The sequence below is a fragment of the Peromyscus eremicus genome, chromosome 13, assembly GCF_949786415.1.
Source record: "Peromyscus eremicus chromosome 13, PerEre_H2_v1, whole genome shotgun sequence".
Classification (NCBI taxonomy): domain Eukaryota; kingdom Metazoa; phylum Chordata; class Mammalia; order Rodentia; family Cricetidae; genus Peromyscus; species Peromyscus eremicus.
In genome coordinates this window covers 23238210-23260338 of record NC_081429.1, presented here as the reverse complement: position 1 = coordinate 23260338, position 22129 = coordinate 23238210, and the positions used below count along the sequence as shown (strand labels likewise).

At 42.8% G+C, this 22129-nt stretch overlaps 1 protein-coding gene and 1 long non-coding RNA gene across 6 annotated transcripts in view; one reads left to right on the top strand and one right to left on the bottom strand.

The window, feature by feature from the left end:
- LOC131923396 (uncharacterized) overlaps positions 1-21131 on the bottom strand; it is a 31323-nt gene extending 10192 nt beyond the window's left edge. Inside the window, exons 1-4 of one of the 5 annotated variants that reach the window (XR_009382596.1) lie at positions 20992-21131; positions 20105-20187; positions 18454-18506; positions 10139-10246 (exon numbers count right to left, since the gene is read on the bottom strand). This is a non-coding gene — a long non-coding RNA (uncharacterized LOC131923396). Of the gene's footprint in view, positions 1-10138; positions 10247-18045; positions 18507-20104; positions 20188-20991 lie in introns of those variants that run through there. The other 4 variants (XR_009382597.1, XR_009382599.1, XR_009382595.1 and 1 more) reach the window with 4 other exon arrangements.
- Positions 1-22129, top strand: part of Arhgap28 (Rho GTPase activating protein 28) — a 69043-nt gene that overhangs the window by 7932 nt on the left and 38982 nt on the right. Inside the window, exons 3-4 of the mRNA XM_059278411.1 lie at positions 12455-12544; positions 18806-18895. Coding sequence (XP_059134394.1) covers positions 12455-12544; positions 18806-18895 — 180 coding nt within the window. The remainder of the gene's footprint in view (positions 1-12454; positions 12545-18805; positions 18896-22129) is intronic.

The window sequence follows — 22129 nt, the reverse complement described above, 5'->3', positions numbered from 1 at the left end:
TTTAGGTGTCTCCTTGGTTCTGTTGTAGCATCAGTCATGACACAATTTAAGACATCAATGATGTTTGGTAGTATCTTAGTTAGGGTTTCTGTTGCAGTGAAGGGACACCATGACCAAAGCAACTCTCATAAAAGAAAGCATTTAGTTGAGGGCTTACTTACAGTTTCGGAGGTGTAGTCCATTATCATCATGGCAGGGAGCATGGTGAATGCATAGCCCTGGAGCAGTAGATGTGAGTTACATCCTGATCTGCAGGCCAAGAGTCGGGGAGATATGCTGGGTCTAGTGTGGGGTTTGAAACCTCAAAGCCTACTCCCAGCTACACATTTCCTCCAACAAGGCCACACCTACTCCAACAAAGCCACACCTCCTAATCCTTCTCATCCTTCTCAAATGGTGCCACTCCCTGGTGACTAAGCATTCAAATATATGAGCCTATGGGGGCCATTCTTACTCAAACCACCACAGATAGCGATCGTGGATGTACTCTCCAATTTGAGTCTTTTCAGGTTGCTCGTATCTTCTTTCTTAGGTATAATCATCATAAAGTGTAGTTGCCAGGGAACTTGCATATACCTCGTGAACATATTTATCTGTATAATAATATCCAGGAATAATGCTGTTCTTTCTGAACTTTCTAGAATGATAGCAATGGTCTGCTTCTATTCTGTCGAATATGACAGCCTCTATCACATTTGCAACAAGCAGTTTAACTGAATTTGATATTTTGTGTAGTCTTAATTGATCTAAATCTAAAAGTCACATATGACTTGTAGCTTGTGTGTCGAACAACAGAATGTTATGTTGTCTGTTATGATATAACTCGCCATGCATTGGGAGTTCTGTGACATTTGAATTTTCAACTTAGTTGAAGTCCATGTCTTTCTGGATGGAAGGATTATTTTTTTCTCCAGCAGTAATTGAGTAAAGATGGCTTCTGTGCCTTGAAGTTCAGCTGCAGATGTCCTGGTAAAGATGCCTGTCGATGAAAAGTTTGTCCTGATAGATTCAGTTCCCTGGGTTGCCTTTCTATTGTTTCCAGGATCATCTTATAATAGTCTTGAAAACTTTGCCTACCTGCTTTCTTTGCCAAATCTATTTCCAGCTACTTCAGACAGAAGTTTGGGCTCTACTCCAGCAAACTGTGAGATAGAAAGGGTCTGTAGACTCGTCCTGAATCCTGTATCTGAAACACCTTCTATAGGCTCCTGTTAGGTAGGCCACTTGTTCTCCCCCTGGTGGGAGTCTGTTGGGGGTCTGAGGGACTTTTAGGAAGTGGGGCCTGGGTGGTAGAAGTTGGTCACTAGGGGCAGGCCTTTGAAGATTGTGCCCACTTGTTCCTGGTTTGCCAAGAGCTAAACTGGCGCTGTTGTGTGTTCCGACAACCACAGCTGAGCTGTCCCACAATGCCTTTCATTCCATGATGGACTGAAACTGTGAGGAAAAACCAGAGAGTGAAGTTTTTCTTGGGTGCAATCAGCTATGAACTGCTGCTTCCGGGCAGGGCATTAGGTCTAGCTCGGCACACATCGCTAAGAGAGAATGAGTCAGAACCCTTCCTCTTCTCTGCCTTTGCCTTCCGTCTTCAGTTACAGCTCAGTTTCAGAGTAAAATGGGAATAAGGGCTAAGGTAAGGGGTGGGTAGCTGCAGGCAAAAAAAAAAAAAACCTCCAGGCTGTTCCCTGTTGGACGCATCAGAACCACGTAAACCTAGCCTTTGAAAAAATACCTTCCCATTATACAAGGTCTGATCTTTTCCCTAAAAGATTACAGCATCTTCTGTGAATAAGGAAACTTGATACCTTGTAAGGAATGCACTGGGGCTTTTTAAACTTCCTGTTTTAACTTAACAGTGTAAACACTAATTCTCCTGTCTCCTCCTGCTCCATATCTGTCCTGGTTTGTTTCTTTACCTTCCTCCCTCTGCTGCTGATTCTGCATCCTCTCCTCCTCATCCTCTCCTTCCTCTTTTCTGTCTCTCCCTTTGGGCCTTTCTCCCGCTTTCCTCTCTTATCATTCATTATCTTTCTTTAGCGTCATTTGCCAATATTGATTGAATATTTGCCTGCAATTTTTCATTCCACTTTGTTAGTAAGTTTCTTTTTAATTATATACCACCACCACCACCACCACCACCGTGTGTGTGTGTGTGTGTGTGTGTGTGTGTGTGTGTGTGTCTGCACATGGGTACCAGAGTGTGCTGTACTTGTGGAGGTCAGAGTTCAACTTCCATAATTTTCTCCTACCATGTGGGTCCGGGGTGTGAATTCCAGTCATCAGACTTGGCATCAGGTGCCTTCGCCTGCTAAGCTGTCTGCCTTATTGTCCCTAAACCTCTCAGTTTCATGAGAAGATTCGGGATTGATCTTAAATGTATGATTTTACCAATGTCCTTAATAAGTGATGATACGAATTCAATGGTTTGAAAAAAATAGATGCTCAAATTAGTTTTCAATTTAGTTTCCCTGAATTTTTTACGCATAGAATTCCAAACTTAAATTCCCCTTCCCTCAGAGTTGCAGAGGACTCTTCCCTCAGCTGCCCTGAGTAGTGCCTGGGAAGATGTCGTGCCTACGTCAGCTCAGCCCTGCTCCTTTATTGAAAGTAAAAGTGTTTTGATTTTCATTTTCACTCTTGGGATTTGAAATTGTACCAGCTCGACCTTTCTGCCAAATTCACCGTGCCGATACTAAATGAAGACTTTGAGCACCAGCACATATTTAAATGATTATAAACAACTTTCACTGGCCCATGGTCTCCTGGGCCCCTGTCGCATGGTTGTTGGGATTGGACTGATCTCGCTGTCTCTTCATTCTTCTCTTTTCATTTCCAGGGGTTTTATTTTTGTTTTTTTGTTTGTTTGGTTGGTTTTTTTGTTTGTTTTTGTATGTATTTGTTTTGCATTCTTAAAAATCCCTTGAACCTCCATCTGTGAATGTCAGTAATTTGGCCACAGTTGACGTTGTACTTAGGTTAATTTTCAGAACTTAATACTTCTTAGTTTATGACCATTCTCCCTTCCTTTGGTTTTCCTTTCATGATTGTAATCTGCCCTTTGGTATGGTTGGGTTTGTGTCCAGGGATTGAACCCAGGGCTCGCACATGCCAGGGAAGCATTCCACCCCTGCTCTCCGTGCTCAGCTGCACCCTTTCTTGCTTCTTGGCTGCAATAACCAACCAGCACTCTGAAGACAGTAAGTAGCTCAAGCTTAACCTCCGAACGCCTGCTCCTTTCTGTGAGCGGTTTCCTTCCGGGTGGCGAACTTATTTTTAGAGTCATTGTTTTCCTCTTCCCATTGTTATTGCTAGATTGATTTTTCATCCCCGCCTGTTGGGGTGTGTTTCTTCGTGGAAGACTAGATTGATCGCTTGGGATCAGTAGTTAGTGACTGTGTGCTTCGTATGTAGTTGTATGGACCCGCTTCCTCACCCAAACTCCACTATGGAAAGGATTCGGGGTCTGTGGGTGGACAAGTGTGTCACCTGTGACATTTTGCTTTGAGACACGTGATAATTGATGCCCGAGTGACAAGACTCCTCAAGAACTCTATTTCCTTTACAGGCAAAGCAAACTCCCCTTTCCTACTCCTGTCCTTATCTTCCAAAAAGCCCCAACTAAGATACAGTTCAGCTGCCCTGGTGTCCATGACCACTACTTCCTCATCCGAACGGCCACCACACTCCAGTGAAGGTCACTGTGGCACAGGGAGTTTGCTGTCCTTCAGCAATCGGTCAAGGAAAGACTCTGCTTGGCCCTTTTACCAAGAACAACGTGTTTCAGTTTTTCATCGCTGTTGTGAGTTGGCTTGTATTCCCAACTTTTTCATTTCTTTCTGGATGTGGAAGCCTGGGGCTAAGTGTTTAACTTCTGCCTATTTGTCGCTTGGACCTTTCTCTGGGCTGAGGATTTTTCGACGTTATTGAACCATTTTTTGAGGGTTGGGGCCTAAGCATCTAACTCCTCAGTTTTCTTTTGTGCCTTTTTCCAGGCTGACCAAACCATTTTTGAGTTTTAATCTTCCAGGAGCTTCCTCTACCTTCTTTTCTGCTAATGAAATGTTGAGTGCCTTCCAGAGCTAAGCCTTTTAAACGATGCTGTATCTTCTGAGGCTTAGTTTGATGGGTAGGGGAGGGAGACAGGAGTGTGTGCATTTTGTTCTCTTGATCGAATTTTCTCCTACAGATTAACTAGTTCCTGGAAAAAATTAATGTGCTTTTTTTTCCCCCTTCGTTTTCAAAGAAATATATAATCTTTGCTAGAAACAGAAAAATATGGTCAGTCAGACTGAGGAATAACTATTTTTATGGGCCCAAATACATTTTATGATCTCACTAGATAGCCAGGAAATTAGTTTTCCAGTGGTGTCCCGTAGTGAGGGAATAGAGTGTTTGGATCTTGTGTTAGCCATGGTATGCTAAGTCAAAAGTGCTAAGTTCAGGGTGTTTAACACATGGTCTGTACCCAAAGGCATTGCTCTAGGGTTTGGAAGACTTGAGTAAGTATTCTCTTCACAGCACATTTAGTTGGTGAAACAATCAATGTAATTCATGCTCAATTTCATAATGGATATTTAACTAAATGTGTACCTAACTGACAATTGGCTCTACAGATACAGTCATGCAGTGTGCTTTATGTACTGTGTTACGTATAACTTGTGTGCACACTTGACTGCACAGAACAGACGAACAGGAAATGGTGAGCTGTACTAATAGGAGTTTTTCTCCTTTAAGGCGGAGCTGAAGGTAGATGGTCCTTTTCCTTGCCGGGAACCCAGCTTCCTTTTGCATTCCTACCTTGTCATCCACATCCAGCCCTGAGCAATTTTCTGAGAAGTCAGAGTGGCCACTGCAGGCACCATCCCCACGATCTGGCACTTCCTGGAACTGCATCAATGGCCCTATCATTCCAGGCTCACTTTCCTGGAAATCCCTCTTGGGAGAGTTCCAGTTACCTCATGGCTCAGAACTACATCATCCTTAGCTTCAAAGGAACCTGAGATGCTGGGTTTTTATTTTTAGTTAGACGTAGAACTCCCTGAGGGGTCAGGGGATCAAGATACTGTTCCTGAGGACAGCAGGCTAGGGATAGGAATATAGTTATCTACAGAGAAAAATGCACATTTTCATCCCTAGAATTTAATCTGACCTCAATATTGATGGACAAAGGCTAAATGCAATAATGAGTATATATGCATTCTTAGCCATACCTGTCTTCCTTCATCTGTGTGAATACATAGAGAAAACTCATAACCCATGATTGACTGCACAGTTTGAATTGAGAGGTCATTTCTGTACTAAAGTGCACTTTAATTTTTCTTAGTATCCAAATGACTTTTGTTGTATACGAATTCATTTTTATAAAAAGTATGCAAGTCTGGATGAAGAATTGATGTCAAGTATCTCCAGGAAAAAAAAAAAAAAAAAAGATGACCCATTGGTAAGGTAAAGGGATTGGCCTTTTTTTTTAAGGCCATCAGGCAAACTAGGGAGAAAATGCTTATTTACTTTGAAACAATGAAAAAAAGAGAGAGAGAGGCTCGAACTAAGGAATAAGAAGTAATCTAGTAGTTAAATCCGCATGTTCACGCCCGCTCTACCTGTGCTTTCCACAGCAGAAATAACCACTGCTGTAGCTTGAAGTGCAAAAATGTATGTGGGACGGCGTGGAATTGGGGATTGGGAGCTTGGGGAGAGGGTCAGGGCCTGGCTAGATTTTCTTGGCTAAAGCTCTTCAAGGTAATAGCTTTAATAGCATTCCACATATCACCCAATAGTAATTCAACTCTCATTATTAGACCTATAGCATTTCTGTTGCTTTCTCAGTGTAAATATCCTGAGGAGGCACACGTGGGTGGGAAGCAGTCATGTTTCATCATACATGCCACCGTGGGGCCAGAATCTGTTACCCTGCGCAGGAGGAGGGGAGTGGGTCCCCGAGTGCCCACATTAGATGCATTTACATTATCTCCTGGGTTAAAGCTGGGGTCCCACACGTCACACACACTCCAGCACCGAGCTTACTCCCCCAGTTCAGCATCTGATCTATCTTAGTACAATTTCAAAGAAGGTGAATGTGAGTTTATAGCCACCCAGGGAGCGGTGTCAACTGACAGCTTTAGTTTATGATCTGTGCCTTCTGGCATGAGTCTGGAGTCATCTGTAAGCCGTGCTTTGTGGTAGGGTCTGAGGGAGGACACCTGGTGTACTTGGTTGGGTTCATGGCTCTGAAAATTCGCCGTGACCAACTCTGTGTCTGTCTTTTCTCCTCTGCACCCTTTTCTGATACAGGCAGATGGTTCTTTTGCCCTAGACCCACCCCACCCTCACTTGGTTCTCTGAAGACAGTGATGGTGGTGGGTAGGTTCTGAAGCACCCATTGTTATTGAGCCTCCATTTGGTAAGAGCTAGTCTGGCTGGCACTAACTCGTGGCTGGCTCTTGGTCCTGTGGAGGGTTCTGCTGTGTGGTTTGCATGTGTCCAACTAGGGTCTGGAGGGAAGGGCCATCAGTTGGTACTGGAAACAGTACTGTTTTGCAGAATTGTCCCTAATTTTTTTTTTTCCCAATTTAATTATATTTCTCACAGAAGTGTGAACCCCTCCCTATTGTAAGTCTTCCTGGTTTCTGTTAGGTTGGCAACAGGCATTGGCAAGCTCCGTGAGGGGAGTCTTACACAGCCCACTTCCAACCAGGACACCTGAGTCTTTTTTTGCTTTTCCCAAGCACATTAGTTTTTCTCAGTAGCAGGGGTGGGGGAGCATGTGAGGAGGAGATAGCCACTGTCCGTTGAATGGACTGTCTGTGAGATGAGAGTATCAGCCCAAGTACTCTGTTTCCCCCTCTCTGCTGCTTCGACACTGACTCTGCTAAGCGATGCTATTGTTTGTTTGTTTATTCATTTATTTATTTTACTATATAGCTTTAGTGTAATGAAGTGGCTCCAGGTCAAGTGTCATCTAGTGGCTGCAGGATACTCCGGCACCCTCAGGCCATCGCACTGAAGCAGGACTATGGGACCCTTCCACTCTCTGGCCACAGGCCCTTCCTGCTCCAGTTTTAAACCCATGACTGCTTTCTGCCTTCTAAAGGCTAGAAAGGGACAGGTGTGGTGCCAGACGAAGGAAAACTCTCACTGAGGTGGAAAAGAACATTTAAGCTTTACTCTGGTCTTCGCTAGACCTGCTATCCAGTTCTATCAATAAGTTGGAAGAGCAGATGTCCAGCTCCCTCAAGACGTACTGCCTTTCTTTCCAAGTTACCAGATACTTAGACAGAATCAACTAAAGGGAGGAAGAAATTAGTGTGACCTGGGGCTTCAAAGTCTCAGCCCAGGGTCTCCTGGTGCCATGCACTTGGGCAGAGCACCCTTGTGTGCTGTGGGATGTTCTGTATGGCAAATGTGTTGCTAATTAGTCAATAAATAAAAACACTGATTGGCCATTGGCTAGGCAGGATGTGTAGGTGGGACAAGGAGGAGAATAAAGCTGGGAAGTGGAAGGCTGAGTCAGAGAGACACTGCCAGCCGCCACGATGAGAAACAGCTTGTGAAGATGCCGGTAAGCCACGAGCCATGTGGCAAGGTATAGATTAATGGAAATGGATTAATTTAAGCTGTAAGAACAGTTAGCAAGAAGCCTGCCATGGCCATACAGTTTGTAACCAATATAAGTCTCTGTGTTTACTTGGTCGGGTCTGAGGCTGTGGGACTGGCAGGTGAGAGAGATTTGTCCTGACTGTGGGCCAGGCAGGAAAACTCTAGCTACACTGGTGGTCAAAGTATGTGATGCCAGCTGTTCTCCACTTCTTAGCAGAGAGAAGAGGAACACAGGGATGAGCCAATAGCCGCAGGAACACACTCACCAGTGACCCATTTCCTTTAATTAGGCCCCACCTCCCAATAATGGCTTTATATTATACAATTTCCATTAATTGGATCTGAACCTTATGAAAATGTAATTGTTTCAAGAAACATCCTCACAGACACACCCAAGGGTGTGTGTTATCGGTCTCCTCTACATTTTCAAAATTCAATCAAACTGACAATTGAAATTAGCCACAGCGAGGCCTGTAAACCTAGCACACACAACAAGCCTGTGAAGGGCGGAGGATGCTGCCCAGTGGGAGAGCACTGTCTAGCATGTGTGATTTCCTAGATGTAATCCTCAGCGTTGCGAAAAATCAAACCAAAAGAATACGTATCTGACCTGTGGGATGCCACAGTTTACCCACAGCACAGTACCGAGTATCTACCATCTCCTCTTGTGATCCAGTGGTTCTGCTCCTGTCCATCCCAAGAGGAACTGACTTCATCACACTGCATTGAGCTAGCTCTGGAAGAGACACTAATTCAACAGTCCACGTACAGCGCACACCAAGTGCCAATCACCACCACGACATCCTAAGTCAGAAGCCCTGAGTTGTACTATTTCACATCAGGACCGTGTGCAGCATTCTGTCAGAGGCAGATGACGACAGCCGGCATGATAGCACAATAATAAAAATACTGCCATACATGATCACATACTACAAAATGATAAATGTCAGCATAGTGTACCTTTTGGCCTTTGAGCAATACCCAGTGAGAATATTGTTCGTGTCTAAAAAACTGTAGCTCTAGGCTGAGTAGACGGCCCAGCCAGTGTTAGCCTTCCAAGCGTGGGGACCCCCGTTCAATCCTAGGAACACACAGAAGAAGGTGGGCGTGGTAGTATGAGCTTCTAGTCCCAATGCTAGGAAGGCAGAGGTGAGTGGATCCCTGCGGCTTGCCAGGCTGCCTCCCCAGCCTAACTAGTGAGCCCCAAGTCCCTGTGAGAGACACTGTCTCGGAAAAACAGGGCAAATGACTCCTGAGGAACAATAACCCAGGTTGATCCCTGGTCTTCTCGTGTGCACCTGTGCACATAGTCTGGCACGTGTATGTGCATCTGCTCACAAACCTGCACGTATGTGCGCACACACAAACAAAAATAATTCACAAGTCAGTGATTATGAAAAGTGCTAGAATGTATGTCCTTTAGGAATTTGTGGATTGGGCTCAACTTCAGGTGAGGAGTTTTATGGCTCTCTGAATTTTATTCCATTATTTATGTCTTCCTTTCATTTATATGTTCCTACAAGCTTCAGAGGTTTATATTTATCACTGGAATATTAAACTGTTGTTCTCATTCTGCCAGTAATCAGCTTTGAGTTTTTGAAGATGATTTCTTTCAATTCAGAACCTTCTCATTATTTCTCCTTTTCTGTGCTTGGGCCAATATTATATATTTCCTGAGTTCTGTCTTGTATTTTCAGTGCCTTTTTAAGATTGTCTTTTATGCTAATAGATTACATCTGTGTCATTTGGTAGCTACCTAATTCTAACTTTTGCAATGATTAATTATAACACCCATGGATTTGTTTTTATTTTATTTATTCTTTGAGAAATTCATACGTATTTTTATCATATTCTTTGCTGTCCCCCAACTCTGCTCTGATTTTCCCCTACCTAACTCATGTTCTTTCTCTCTCTCAAAAACAAAAACACAAACAAAAGAAAAGGTCACTAAAAACATGGAGTCTGACTCGTGTTGGCCGACTACTCCTGAGCCTGGGGCCTGCCCTGGAATGTAACTGATGTACCCAGTGTCGCTCTGTTAAAAAAAAAAAAAAGATTTTCCCTGCCCATGTTGATTTTAATTAACAGTCACACTGTTAACTCAAAATAATATCTCATATTTTCCTGATTTCTGTTTATTCACTTGTGGTAGTGACTCCAAAGGTGCGGTCACAGTGGCCTCCGAATCTCTCTGGAATTACTAAATCCTTGTTGACTTTCTCCTCTCAGTCTTTGTTGGTCAGAACTGATGACCATTTTTTCTTTGATTTTCTCCAGTACAGCTGGTCCTTGATAAGTTTGTATTTATTAACAGATCAGATTAATGACTTATAATTGAGTGACAGCTATGTTTCTCTGTTACATAGATATTTTCCCTGACAGGCCTTTTCTAGAATCAAGGCTGACCCTGGGTCCTGGGTAGGACAGTAAGGTTTGTGCCCAAGTGAAAGGTCATTGGTAGCACGCTTGCATGTGGGCACACACACCCAATCTTAGCCCACTTTATATTGTTATAAAGGAATGCCCACACCCTGGGCCATGGGTATAGAGATTTATTTCTTCCGGCTTTGGAGGGCGGAACATACACAAGTTGAGGGGCCACGAAGTTGAAGGACTAGACCAGCAGCTGGTGTGGACTTTGGTGCTGCGTCATCTGTGGTAGAAGATGAAACGTGAGACAGAGTGAGCAGGAGAGCACACACTCCTCCTTTCATGAGGAGCCCACTCTCAAAGGAGGAATCCCTCTTGCAGAATAAGAGCATCACGGTCCTGAGCACCTTTTTGAGGTGACACTTAGATACTGCTGCGATTGGGGACTGAGTTCCAACAAATGCTCTCTGAGAGAGTTTAGCCAACCATGGGACAGTTGTGCCGAAAGGGAGGAGAAAGTGATTGGCTTTCATTCAGTCCCACATAAAACTACCAATTTGCTTTTATTCTCCCATTTATGTCTTTCCTAGAATTCTAGAGTGACCTGATAGTGATGTCTGCTTTGGTCCTTAGCTGGGTGGGACAGCTGCCCCGAGCCCAGAAAGCCACCAAAGGAAAGTAGCACACTTGACTTGGGTGCCTCTCAGAGGACACATAGCTGCAGACTGCTGCTGGTACCTCAGGGGTGGTACCGGGTTACTGTGTGGCCTCTCCACCCAGTACCTCAGGGCTGGCATCGGGTTACTCTGTGGCCTCTCCACCCCCTTTGCAGTCAATTGTCCTGTGAGTTGTCCTGTTGCCCTTTCTATTCTTCACTCGAGGCTTGTTTGATTTTTATGGATTTCTCTTTTGCTTGAAAGCGATGTTACATTATTCTTAGGCTCAGGATGCCTGCAACATTACCAACTAGTTTTCCGGGAATTTCTATCCATTTCTGAGTGTTGATGGACCACTGTGATGATTCTGGTGCTATTGGGTTCTGTTATTTTGTTTTGAAGGGAGGGTTTCCCAAAGTCTAGGCTGGCCTCAAACTCACCATATCACTAAGGATGGCCTTGAGCTCCAGATTCCCCTGCCTCTGCAGACTACCTTGTCCAGCTTAGATTTCTTCTCATAAAAATGTCTTATCACTGAGTGATCAGGTGTGACATGGGTGTGTGTGTGTGTGTGTGTGTGTGTGTGTGTGTGTGTGTGTTCAATTTTCATCCTGACCAGAGTTCCCTGTGCTTTCTCTTCAGCTGAGTTTCCATTTACAAACCTGGGCTTTTCTTATTCACCTATTATATATGCTTTGGGGGAGGCTTATGAAAATGGCAGTTCCTAAGATCCAACAGAACAGCTTATGAGTTCTGTGATGTCTAGTACATTTAATGTTTCAGAAAGTTGATTCAACCATAGAATATAGTAGTTGAATCTTACTGATATGATGCCTTTATGAGAAACACCACTAGGTCTTAGAGCTTATATGTGAAGTCTTTGGCTCTGTCCTTCACACACAGAAGCCTTGGCTCCCAGTACACTTCATACATCATGAAAACTGGAGAGTTCCCAGTATTCGGTGGGTGGGGATGAAATATTTGGCTCAGTATTATGAGTTTATGAAGTCCTCAGTCTAATATCAATTTCTTAATTGAATAAAAAAAAGACTCACCTCCTTGACATGAACATATAAACCATTGTGGAATGCAGACATAAGTCCAGTTATTTTTTTTTATTACTATATACATTGAGGTTTTGTTCAGCCATAAAGACATAAAATTGTGTCCTTTCCAGGAAACAGATGGAAGATGAAGATTGTGCTGTTATATGAAATAGACCAGACTCAGAAAGACAAGTATCACATATTTTCTGTGAGCCCAGTTTTAAGCAGCATATTTTTATCAGTCAGCTGCATCCTTCAAGGGTAAAGGCTTACCCTTTGCAGAAGAGGCTCAAGGTTGAAAGGCCAATGCTGACATGGCAGCCAAGCACGAATCTGCTAACTTTCATCTTTCCATTCTGTTCTCCTCAGCATTGAGGTGAATACAGAGTATCCATAGAACGTATAACACACCAGGAAACATGTCCATGTCCCAGAGTACTCTCCTGCTCTATGTAATCATCACAGGTAACACCGAGTCTTTAGCGGGACATGTAGCACTGTAGAGTGAAATCAAAATATTCATACACTCAAAGAAGAAAAGAGGATGTAGGCAACCAGCCAGACGTGTCTGGCTTTGAGACAAATTCTATCATAGTCCAGGGTGTTTAGTATGATTGTGGATGAATTGGTAAGTGCTGTGTCAACACACAAGCAGCCATGAGCTCTGTGTGTCTTTGTGTAGTTTTATAAATCACACATATGCCTATGAGCTCTGCTGTAATGCCTAATGAAATACATGGCCATGTTTGCAGTGATTGGAGAGAAATGACTTTTGTTTGTTTTCCTTAGCCCAGTGATTCTTGTGACCATGCTACTCAGCTGGATGGCACCAAGGAAGAAAAAGAGCTGCCAGGAGTTCCCAAAACAAGTGGCCCTCTGGTGAGTTGTGGGAGGATGTATGGGGATAAGAATGAAGCCATTTCTTCAAGACAATCGTGCAAAACTTTAAAATAATGCAGTGTGATTGAGGGGATTGGACAGCCACATCCATTAGCATACCTGACTACTTCTCATCAATTTCTAAGAAAAATATTCAGCAGCCAATGAGCCGAGTTTAATAGGTAAATATATAATTGATGACATGTTCTACAAAAACAGATACATAACTCGGTAACTCAGTGATTGATTTTTTGTTTTGTTTTGTTTTCTCATCCCTCTCTCCATTCCCTGTTCCCTACCATCTTCTGCAATCACTTCTGCTCTCCACTCATACCCAAGAGGGAAGAGTCAGGTAATAGCTAGGTCTCCGTTCTACTCACACCCAAGAGGGAAAAGTCAAGGAAGAGTCAAGGAAGACTCGGGCAGTAGCCAGGTCTCCGTTACTGGGAAGCAGAGAACTGTGCCTCCATTCTTGGCTTTCTGGAGCTTTTCTCACACCTGTTTCGACTTGCAGCACATCCACAGCATGGATGGGTCTCAAACTAATCCCAGGTGAAAGAAGCCAGACAAAAGCATTCAGTTTATGTAAAAATACAAGAAATATGAGCTAACCCTCAGTGATCGAGAGACCATCTATGACTTCCTGGAGAACTGAGATAAAGAAAGGAGGGAAGGATGGATAGATTTCCCCAAAGGACATAGATGCCCTAAAGGGCATGATCATATTTTGGGATACTGGTGGCCTTCATCATCTTGACTGTAGTAATGGCTAACTCCATAGGACCTAAATTTTGGCCAAAATTTATTAAATTAATTTTATCAAATTATATGCTTAGTACATATTCTATATTTGAGTTTAATATGCAAGTAATTATAAATCAGCTATATGAACTGTTTAAAATCAAGCCCATATTAAGTCTTGCAGTTTCAGTAACAACACAGATATTTACATGGCAGTGCATCGCTTACAGAGCACACGTGAATGGCTGTTCATAGATTGCACATGGTTGATCTTTGACTCTGAGTGATAAATGGCACTGAGTTTGGTACTTACAGAGATTTACAGTCCAACTGCTCTCATCGAAACCCTAGTCTACAAATCACTTCTCATAGAGATAAATGATGGCATCTTTCTCATGTTCAGTCAACAGAGATGAAATATTCATCGGAGATGTTAGTTTATTTAAAAGGCAAAGTCGTCAGTCTAGTTTATTGCCAATGTTTTAAGTGAAAAATCAAATTCAACGCTTGCCATTGACTTAGATACAATCGTGCCATCTGCTGAGAGTCACCAGCTGCATCTGCGTGTGTTTCCTGTGAAAGGAAATCCAAGGAACCTTGATTTAAACAAGTAGGAGTTTGTTTTAATCACAGATTAAGAAACTGATGATGAAAAAAAAAAAAAATCAAAGCTGGTGCAGTTCCGAACAACAGAGCAGGGCCTTTAGCATGGGGCTGACTTCCTCTTCATGATGCCCCACAACTGGTAGGTTGAGTCCCTGTCCCAACCCTGTGGTTAGGAAACCAAGCTGATGTTCGCCAGGAGCATCCTCCACCTGCCTGTCTCTGTTCAACCAAAAATCCTCACTTTTCCTGGAAAACCTACGCAGCAGGATTTTTTTCTTTTCCGTAGTCAGTTTGTAACACCCTTACTTGGTTATGAGGACTTTTTCCCCCTTTAGCTGCTTAAACCTTATTCCCTTAAAAATAAGTTATCTTGGTTTCTCACTTAAACTTTTTGTTTTACTTCTTGAGTATGATGCATTTTTAATTTATTCTGGATTCTGAACTTTGACAAAGATCTTGATTTTATTTCATTCATTCTTATCAGTGAGTCTTTCCCATCTCAGTTTCTGGAGATTTTCTTCCATTATATCTTGAATTAACTTTTCTCCTCAATTTCTATGGTCCATCTCTCTAGGACACAAATTATATGGTTGTTGCTTTGCTCGAATCATATTTCACTGTTTGCTAAATTTTACATTAGTCTCTGTGCCATGTATTCTAAACTTTTTCAACATTGTTTCAAATTATTACTTTTTTTGGTTATAATTGTATGATTATTTAGCTTCCTGATTCTGTGTATGTTTCAGAAAACATATTCTTCTTTCCTAATAAAAACTTCTTTTTAAATTCATATACCCATTGTTACAGCGATATGTTCTGAGGCAAAGTGGCCCCTTAAAACTTTGAGGAAATGGGGCCGGGCGGTGGTGGCGCACGCCTTTAATCCCAGCACTCGGGAGGCAGAGCCAGGCGGATCTCTGTGAGTTCGAGGCCAGCCTGGGCTACCAAGTGAGTTCCAGGAAAGGCACAAAGCTACACAGAGAAACCCTGTCTCGAAAAACCAAAAAAAAAAAAAAAAAAAAAAAAAAAAAAAAAAAACTTTGAGGAAATGAGTTATTTTTACGCCTTCTTGAAACTGGGGCATAATTTACAAATAATATGCCACACTTGAGACGTGTCATTCAGCTGGTTTTAACAGTTGTGCTCCCCAGAAAATCACAGTCAGTGAAAGTGTAGAAGATGGCCATCACCACAGAATGCCTCCGCTGTCCTCGTCCATGGACATCCCTTCTTTCCTTCAGAGGCAAGCTGTGCGTGACTACTAACACCTTCGCTCATTTTCATCTCCATTTACATAGAATTTTAAATATAAGACTGCTTTAGCATTTGCTTTCTTTTACTCATAATCATAAATTTAAGACCCACAAATTTGTACTTATAGAATTCTAGTAGGTAATGTTCCATTTTATATTATTATTATTATTAATATTATTATTATTATTATTATTATTTTGGTTTTTCAAGACAGAGTTTCTCTGTGTAGTTTTGATGCCTGTCCTGGAACTCTCTCTGTAGACCAGGCTGGCCTCGAACTCACAGAGATCCACCTGGCTCTGCTTCCGGAATACTGGGAGTAAAGGCGTGCGCCACCGCCGGCCGGCTCCGTTTTACCATTGTGCCTCCTGTTGCCCTCTCTGTTCACCTGGTGATGGATGTTTGGATTGCTTGCAGTCTGGGCTGCTGTGAGCAGCGCTGCCAGGAGCATTCATGGGGCTAAAGAGTGAGCATTCACATTTCTCTCGAGCCAAGAGCCCACACAGTTCAGACTGTTGCCAAGCACAACCACACACAGCATCAGCTCACATTGCTGCGCACAGCAGGGAATACTTTTGTAGATAAATCCAAGAGATCAAAATTCTATATACAAAACACCACAGTCAGAAATAACAGCCAGAATAGTTTTTTATATGTCTCTTGTGTGGCGGATGCTGTCAGCTAGCTCTTGGTGTTTGTGGGTGAGCTCACATGAGAAAAAAAAAAACCAAAAACTGACTACAATGTAAATATTTTTTCAATATCTTCAGTGTCCACTAAGATATAAATATTTAGTGTTCTCCCAAATATTTTGTGTAGCGAACATATTAACTTTGGTGAAGTGGCATGCTCAGTGACGCAAACAGAGGAGGAGGAGCTACCCCTGAGTGAGCACCCTCTGGTGAGGGAACTGGAGCACTCCCACTGAGCGGGAGCTAGAGTCCTGGGGTTGAGCTTCCAGTGATTGGAGCACCTCTGATCAAGTCTGTGGTCCTAGAGTGTCTTTCTGTCTGATTCCCAGACCTCCCACCAGCCCCGTCTCCTCAGCACTGTGAAGCAAAGGTCTCAGCTAAGCAAAGGGAACTGCCACACGCGTATCCCCCACGCGAGATCTCAGGACTCCTAGGGGTGAACTCACTACTTCCATACGTCTCTGTAGAGCTGGACTACATTGATTTTTTCCGATTGATTTATGTTGGAAATTGTTGTGTGTTTGCTCTGTAGATTTAGTTTCCCCAGAGGCAGAATTGTTTCTGTGCTCATGGCACTTAGTTGAAGGTGTGTAGAGTGGGTGGGTGGAGTTGGCAAGCCCTCCCCAAGTTCAAAATCAGAGAGCGGAAGATGCTGTCTCAGTTCCTGCAAAGCTGGGTCACTGATTTCTCTCTCAAGTGTCTTTCCCTGTGAGCCCTGCTGCGCCTTCTCTCCTGTGCTGGTAGCCCACTCATCCCCAAGGTACTTAGTTCATTTAGATAATGTGCTTTCTATTTTCCTAGGGTTATATTTAAGGACTATCCAAGGGAGAAGTCTTAGTGTCTGTGTTCTCAATCATTTTTAAATATTTGCCTCAGTCCGCCCCCTACTTTGTCCATTCTTTATTATTAGTTTGTTTTTCTCATTTTTTCCCTAGGAATTCTCCTTACACTACTTAATTATTTGTTTGTTTGTTTGTTTTAATTTTACTTTGTGTGTATGTGTGTGCCTGGTGGCCTGGGAGTCCAGAAGAGGGCATCAGATTCCTTGGGACTGGAGTTACAAATGTCTACAAGCCACCCTGTGGTTGCTGGGAATTGAACCTGTGTCCTCTTGATGAGCAGCCAGTGCTCTTAACCACTAACCCATCTTTCCAGCCTCCTTATGCTACTTTAAGAGGAGGTATTCCCCCTACTGTTTGCTTTCCGTCTAGGAACTGCTGTCAGTTGTTCTAGGGTGGAATTCTTGGCTGAATTCCGGGGATGTGGAAGAGTGACTCCCTGTAGAATCTGCCATTGGTAGTGATTGGGTGGAGGAGAGGTCGATGGCTGTCAGCTGGCCTCCTTGACTAACATTCTTCAGCCAGTGCCTGAGTTTCATTTGTTTCTTTAAAACATTCTGCTATCTCTCTATATATAGATATAGATATATATCATCTATCTACTCATACTGTCTATCATATCCAACTATCTATCTATCTATCTATCTATCTATCTATCTATCTATCTATCTACCTATTTTCCATCTATATCTTCCGTCTATCTTTCTTTCTTTCTTTCTATCTATCTATCTATCTATCTACCTATTTTCCATCTATATCTTCCATCTATCTTTCTTTCTTTCTTTCTATCTATCTATCTATCTATCTATCTATCTATCTATCAATCATCTATTTATCTATCATCTATCTATCTCTCAATCATCTATTTATCATCTATCTATCTATCTGATTTGCTTATTTATTTATTCATCCATTCATACATTCATTCATTCATTCATTCATTCATTCATTCATGCACAACAGGTCTTATATAGCCCAGGCTAGCTTCAAACTGTGTAAGTAGCTGAGGGTGAGCTCGAATTTTTCATCTTTCGGCCTCCCCCCACCAAGTGCTGGGATCCCAGGACTGCACTGCCACCCCCACCTCTTGTTCATTTTTAAAGAATTTAGAGCATCTGGAGAAAATACGATCAAGGGAAATGCATGCATTTTTAAAAAACAAAGTATTCTGGTTTTTATAATTCTCAAATATATTCAATTTTATATCCTCAGTCAAGAAAATTCACATCTTCAGTAGCTTTATTGCATACTGTACCAAAAAACTTCAAATCTTTTTGTTCTAGCTTATCAATGAAAAAAAAAATATATGTGGTCCCATTGCTGGTGAAATCTATCAAAAAAAAGTGCTATAATTTGAAAAAAAGAGAAAAAGAACCAAGGTGATTTTCATTTGCTTTCAGACTTAACATGAGAAGTTCAGTTCTGACAGGACACTCACATGGACATGGCCAGGTTTGATCCTCAGTGTCCGCCACCCTTACCTCTGGGGTCCTTAGTGTTACCCACCATTCTTTCCTGGACACAGCACTTGGCAGGCAGATCCATGCTGTCGTCTGTGGTCCTGCCACAGGCAGATTGGGACTACAGAGATATGTATCATTTGATTTGTAGAACAGGTCTTCTTTTGCAGCCCAGGTTGTTATCCAATTCACAGTCATCCTGTCTCAGTCTCTTGAGTACTGTAATTATAACCTTGTACCATCATATCTGATCCTATTCCTGTTGATCAGGAAAACCTTCGTTTTCCCAGAAACACTTTGGGTAAGAGGACACTTACTTATACCTTGTTGCCAACATTTGCCACATGATCCCTCTTCGTGTCACGTGAGCCTGAAAATGAAGTTCTTTATTTAATACTTAGCTTCCTAAAAATAAACCAAGATAGTATTAAGGCAAATAGAGTATGTGGCAGATGGTGGCCGAGTCTGTTGCAGAAGCCATATCTACCAGAGGGCTTAGCGTTCAGAGTTTCACAGTGGTGAGCGCTAATGGCCACACACGGCTGTCCATACCAGACTCTCATGACCTCACATCTGTCACACACATCTCTGTGTAGTAGTCAGTGGAACGCACAGACACACTGCCAAGTAATTCTAGGATAAGAATGGTTCTTTTGTTTCTCCATTTAGCCGGATGATACTTCTCTCAACAGTACCACCCTATCCAATGGTACCCAGGATGAAGAAGGTAGTTTTGTGGACCTCCAGAGTGGCTCCATGGTAAGTCTTTGATATCAGCAAAATTGCATGTTTAGACAACTATGTTGGAAGGTAAGAAGAGCAATGTTTTTTTCAAGACAAATTAAGAAAACTTGAATGAGGGTTATAAGTCAACAGTTGCTGTGACCCACCTTCTAACAACTAGGAAGGCGACTTCAAACTAAGGAATGAATACATCTTCCTTTCTGTAAACCTGCATGAGAGGCTACGGCAGGGGGTTAACAAATTCAAGACTAGCCTGAACAACTTAGTGAGACCCTATGCCAAAAATTTTTAAAAGAGGGGCTGAGGAGGTGCAGAAAATGCTTGCAGTATGAGCGTGAGGACCTAAGTTTAATACCCAGTGCCCACATAAAAACGCAGGTGTCGTGACTCTTGCTGGTCATCCTAGTACCAGGGAGTCAGAGACAGGCCGATGTCTGGTTCTCACGGGCCAGCCAGTTTAGCCTAATCTGTGAGCCCCAGGTCCCAGTGAGAGACCAGGTCTCAAAACACAAGGTGGATGGCTCCTGAGGAGCAACTAGCCAAGGCTGACCTCATGTTTACACATGTACATGAACAGACACGTATGCCCTTGCACACGCGAGCATGCACGCACACACACACACACACACACACACACACACACACACACACACACCAGTAATGAATAGTGAATAGTAAAAAGAAGGTTAGAGTACAGCTCAGAGGGAGAACACAAGGCCCTAGGTTCAAACTCCAGCATCACAAAAACAATAGCAAATAATCTGAGTTTAAAGGAAGCTCTATGAATGAGCACGTCTGTGTTTGGAAATCCAAGTGAACTCTATGGTATCAAGTGTGGAGGGAGTCGTGAACTTTCACCTCCCTCACAGGGTTCCCACAGATAGTCTCCAGCAGCTCCCTGAGTTGGTTTCATTTCCCCACAGTAGCCTAGAAGTCCCTTTGTTTCCTGGGTAAGTAAGAAGAAAGCTCCTATGGGACACTGAAGGCTTTGGACCTTGCTTAGACCTCATTTCCAGCCTTACTTCTGAGGGCTTGCCCATACAGCTTTCTCTGTGCATAGGGACCCCCTCCCACCTTGAGTAACAGTTCTATGTTTCTTTGTCAAAAATACTTGTCATTTCCCCTGTACATACACAATGTCACATCCACACAAAGTATCTCTGAGCTAGTTTTCTGGCAGAGGCAAGATAATAGATCTCTTAAAGAAGACAGTGGAAAACCCACCCATCTTTGATGAGGTTATGGTTCTCTGATGCCACTTTGATGGAAGGCAGATGTTAGCTTGATAGATGCTCAGAAGAGATTCCCTGGAGGCAGCAGTTTCTTAGTCACTGTCTATTTTGAGGAGTTCGATACTGATACTCATGTATCACCCACTCCTCAGATTTGCCCATTGTTTAGAAAAGCAGTGTTGTTAACTCATATATGTATAAACTGAACTTGAACATATGTGCAGTAGCGTCTCTAATTTGAGATCACCCGAAATCCGTCCTACTTATAATGGGATCTCATTTGGAAACCTTGGTGACCATAGAAGGGGTTATCTGCAACAGGGCTTACACAATGATGCAGATCAGCCCTTAACTAGCATCCTCTATTTACTATTTCACTTGGTGGTACCCGTGTGCTCAGGCCATTCCTATGTATCAGCCTCAACTCCTGCCTCTCCTCTCTTCACACCCATCTCTGAGGCCCATAGGTACTATCATGAATATGGTTGTGGACTATTTGTACCTGAGCCCTTTATTACAGTTTCTTCTTTGGTACAGATGCTTGTGGTCATCTTCTTATTCCTGAAGTAGCTACCCAGTAACCTCCCAGACATTAGCTTTATACCCCTCACAATCCATCATTCCCATAGCTGCGCATCATGGATCCAAAGTGCAAGTCTTGCTTAAAGCTCTAGTGGGGCTCCCTGAAACTTCCTAGTTCACAGGAGAACTCCCAACACAGTATATGATCACTTGTCTGCATCTATCCAACCTTACTTCACCCCCAGTGCCCTGTACAAGGCAGCAGTGAAGAGTACACCATGCTGAATGTGGAGTAGGCTGGATACCTAACTCAGTTATCGTAGGAGACTATGGCATTGTTTTGTTTCTTTGTTTTACCTCCATGGCAGTTCTGTGACCACTATTTTGTGTCCAGTCAGAATGATGCATTTTTCCAGTTCTTCATTCTTTGCTGCTAGCTTTTCACACCATCGATTCTTTCCAGACATTGATTCAAAGAAGTTCTTACCGATCACATACTGTCTACATAAAGATTCTTAGAAGGTTGAAGATGATGATGTAAGAGAAAGAACTTGGTCCTGCATGGTGATTATAGAGCTGTGTGGGATGAGTTAATCACTCAAGTTTTATTTTTTTTTCCTGAAAATAAAATCAGATGTTAATAGTGACATAAATAAAGCAATATTGGGTCTAAAAACAATCTCCCTGGCCACAGTCTCCAACTTCTCTTACTTTGGGTTGCTATGCAGAGGTTCTTTCTTTAGAAATGTTAATAAATTGGGAGGTGCAGGAATTCACCCAGGATGCCAACACATCCTTTACTGTACCTGGATGGAATGTGCTCTCGAGTTTTTACCCTGAGGTGACTACATTCTTAGTCTCATAGTTCTGCATTATAAGGAACGTGGACCACTGGCTGGACTCTCTGGTGTGACTTCTGGGCATGGGTGAGAGAATGTTGGGGTCTCTGACTTTTCAGAGGCGAATCTGCAGCAGCTAGAAGTCTTAGATGTCTGGAGGGTTTCCTGCACCAAGACCTCAAGATTTTGTTTCAGGGGAGACCTCAACAACTTGCCCACTAGAATTTATTTTGTGGAGTGGTATAAAGTGGCCAACTGTTAACTTTTCTGAAAGAATAATCTTCTCTCATGCAGTGCCCTTTCACCAAATCTTGAAGACCACAAGTTATCCCCCACATGGCTAGTGGTCTGTCTTTGAAATCTGCTAGAGTGAAGTTCACCTGCAAATTTTCCTTTTTCCTTCCGAGAAATCATTTCCTCCAGGTGAACTCGGAGAAAGGTTATGTCTTCCTCTTGAAAAGATCACTGGGGCTTTCCTTCTAATAATTCATAATTATGCAGAATATTTGTTCTGGATAATTGTGTTATTGTGGACTGTAAGGCGAATTACATCAGATGACCATCCAGTATTTATTGAAATGAATCTCTTCAACCTCAGACTCACCAACTGCAGATGGAAGACATTTTAATTGTATCTGTCGTGAACATGTACAGAT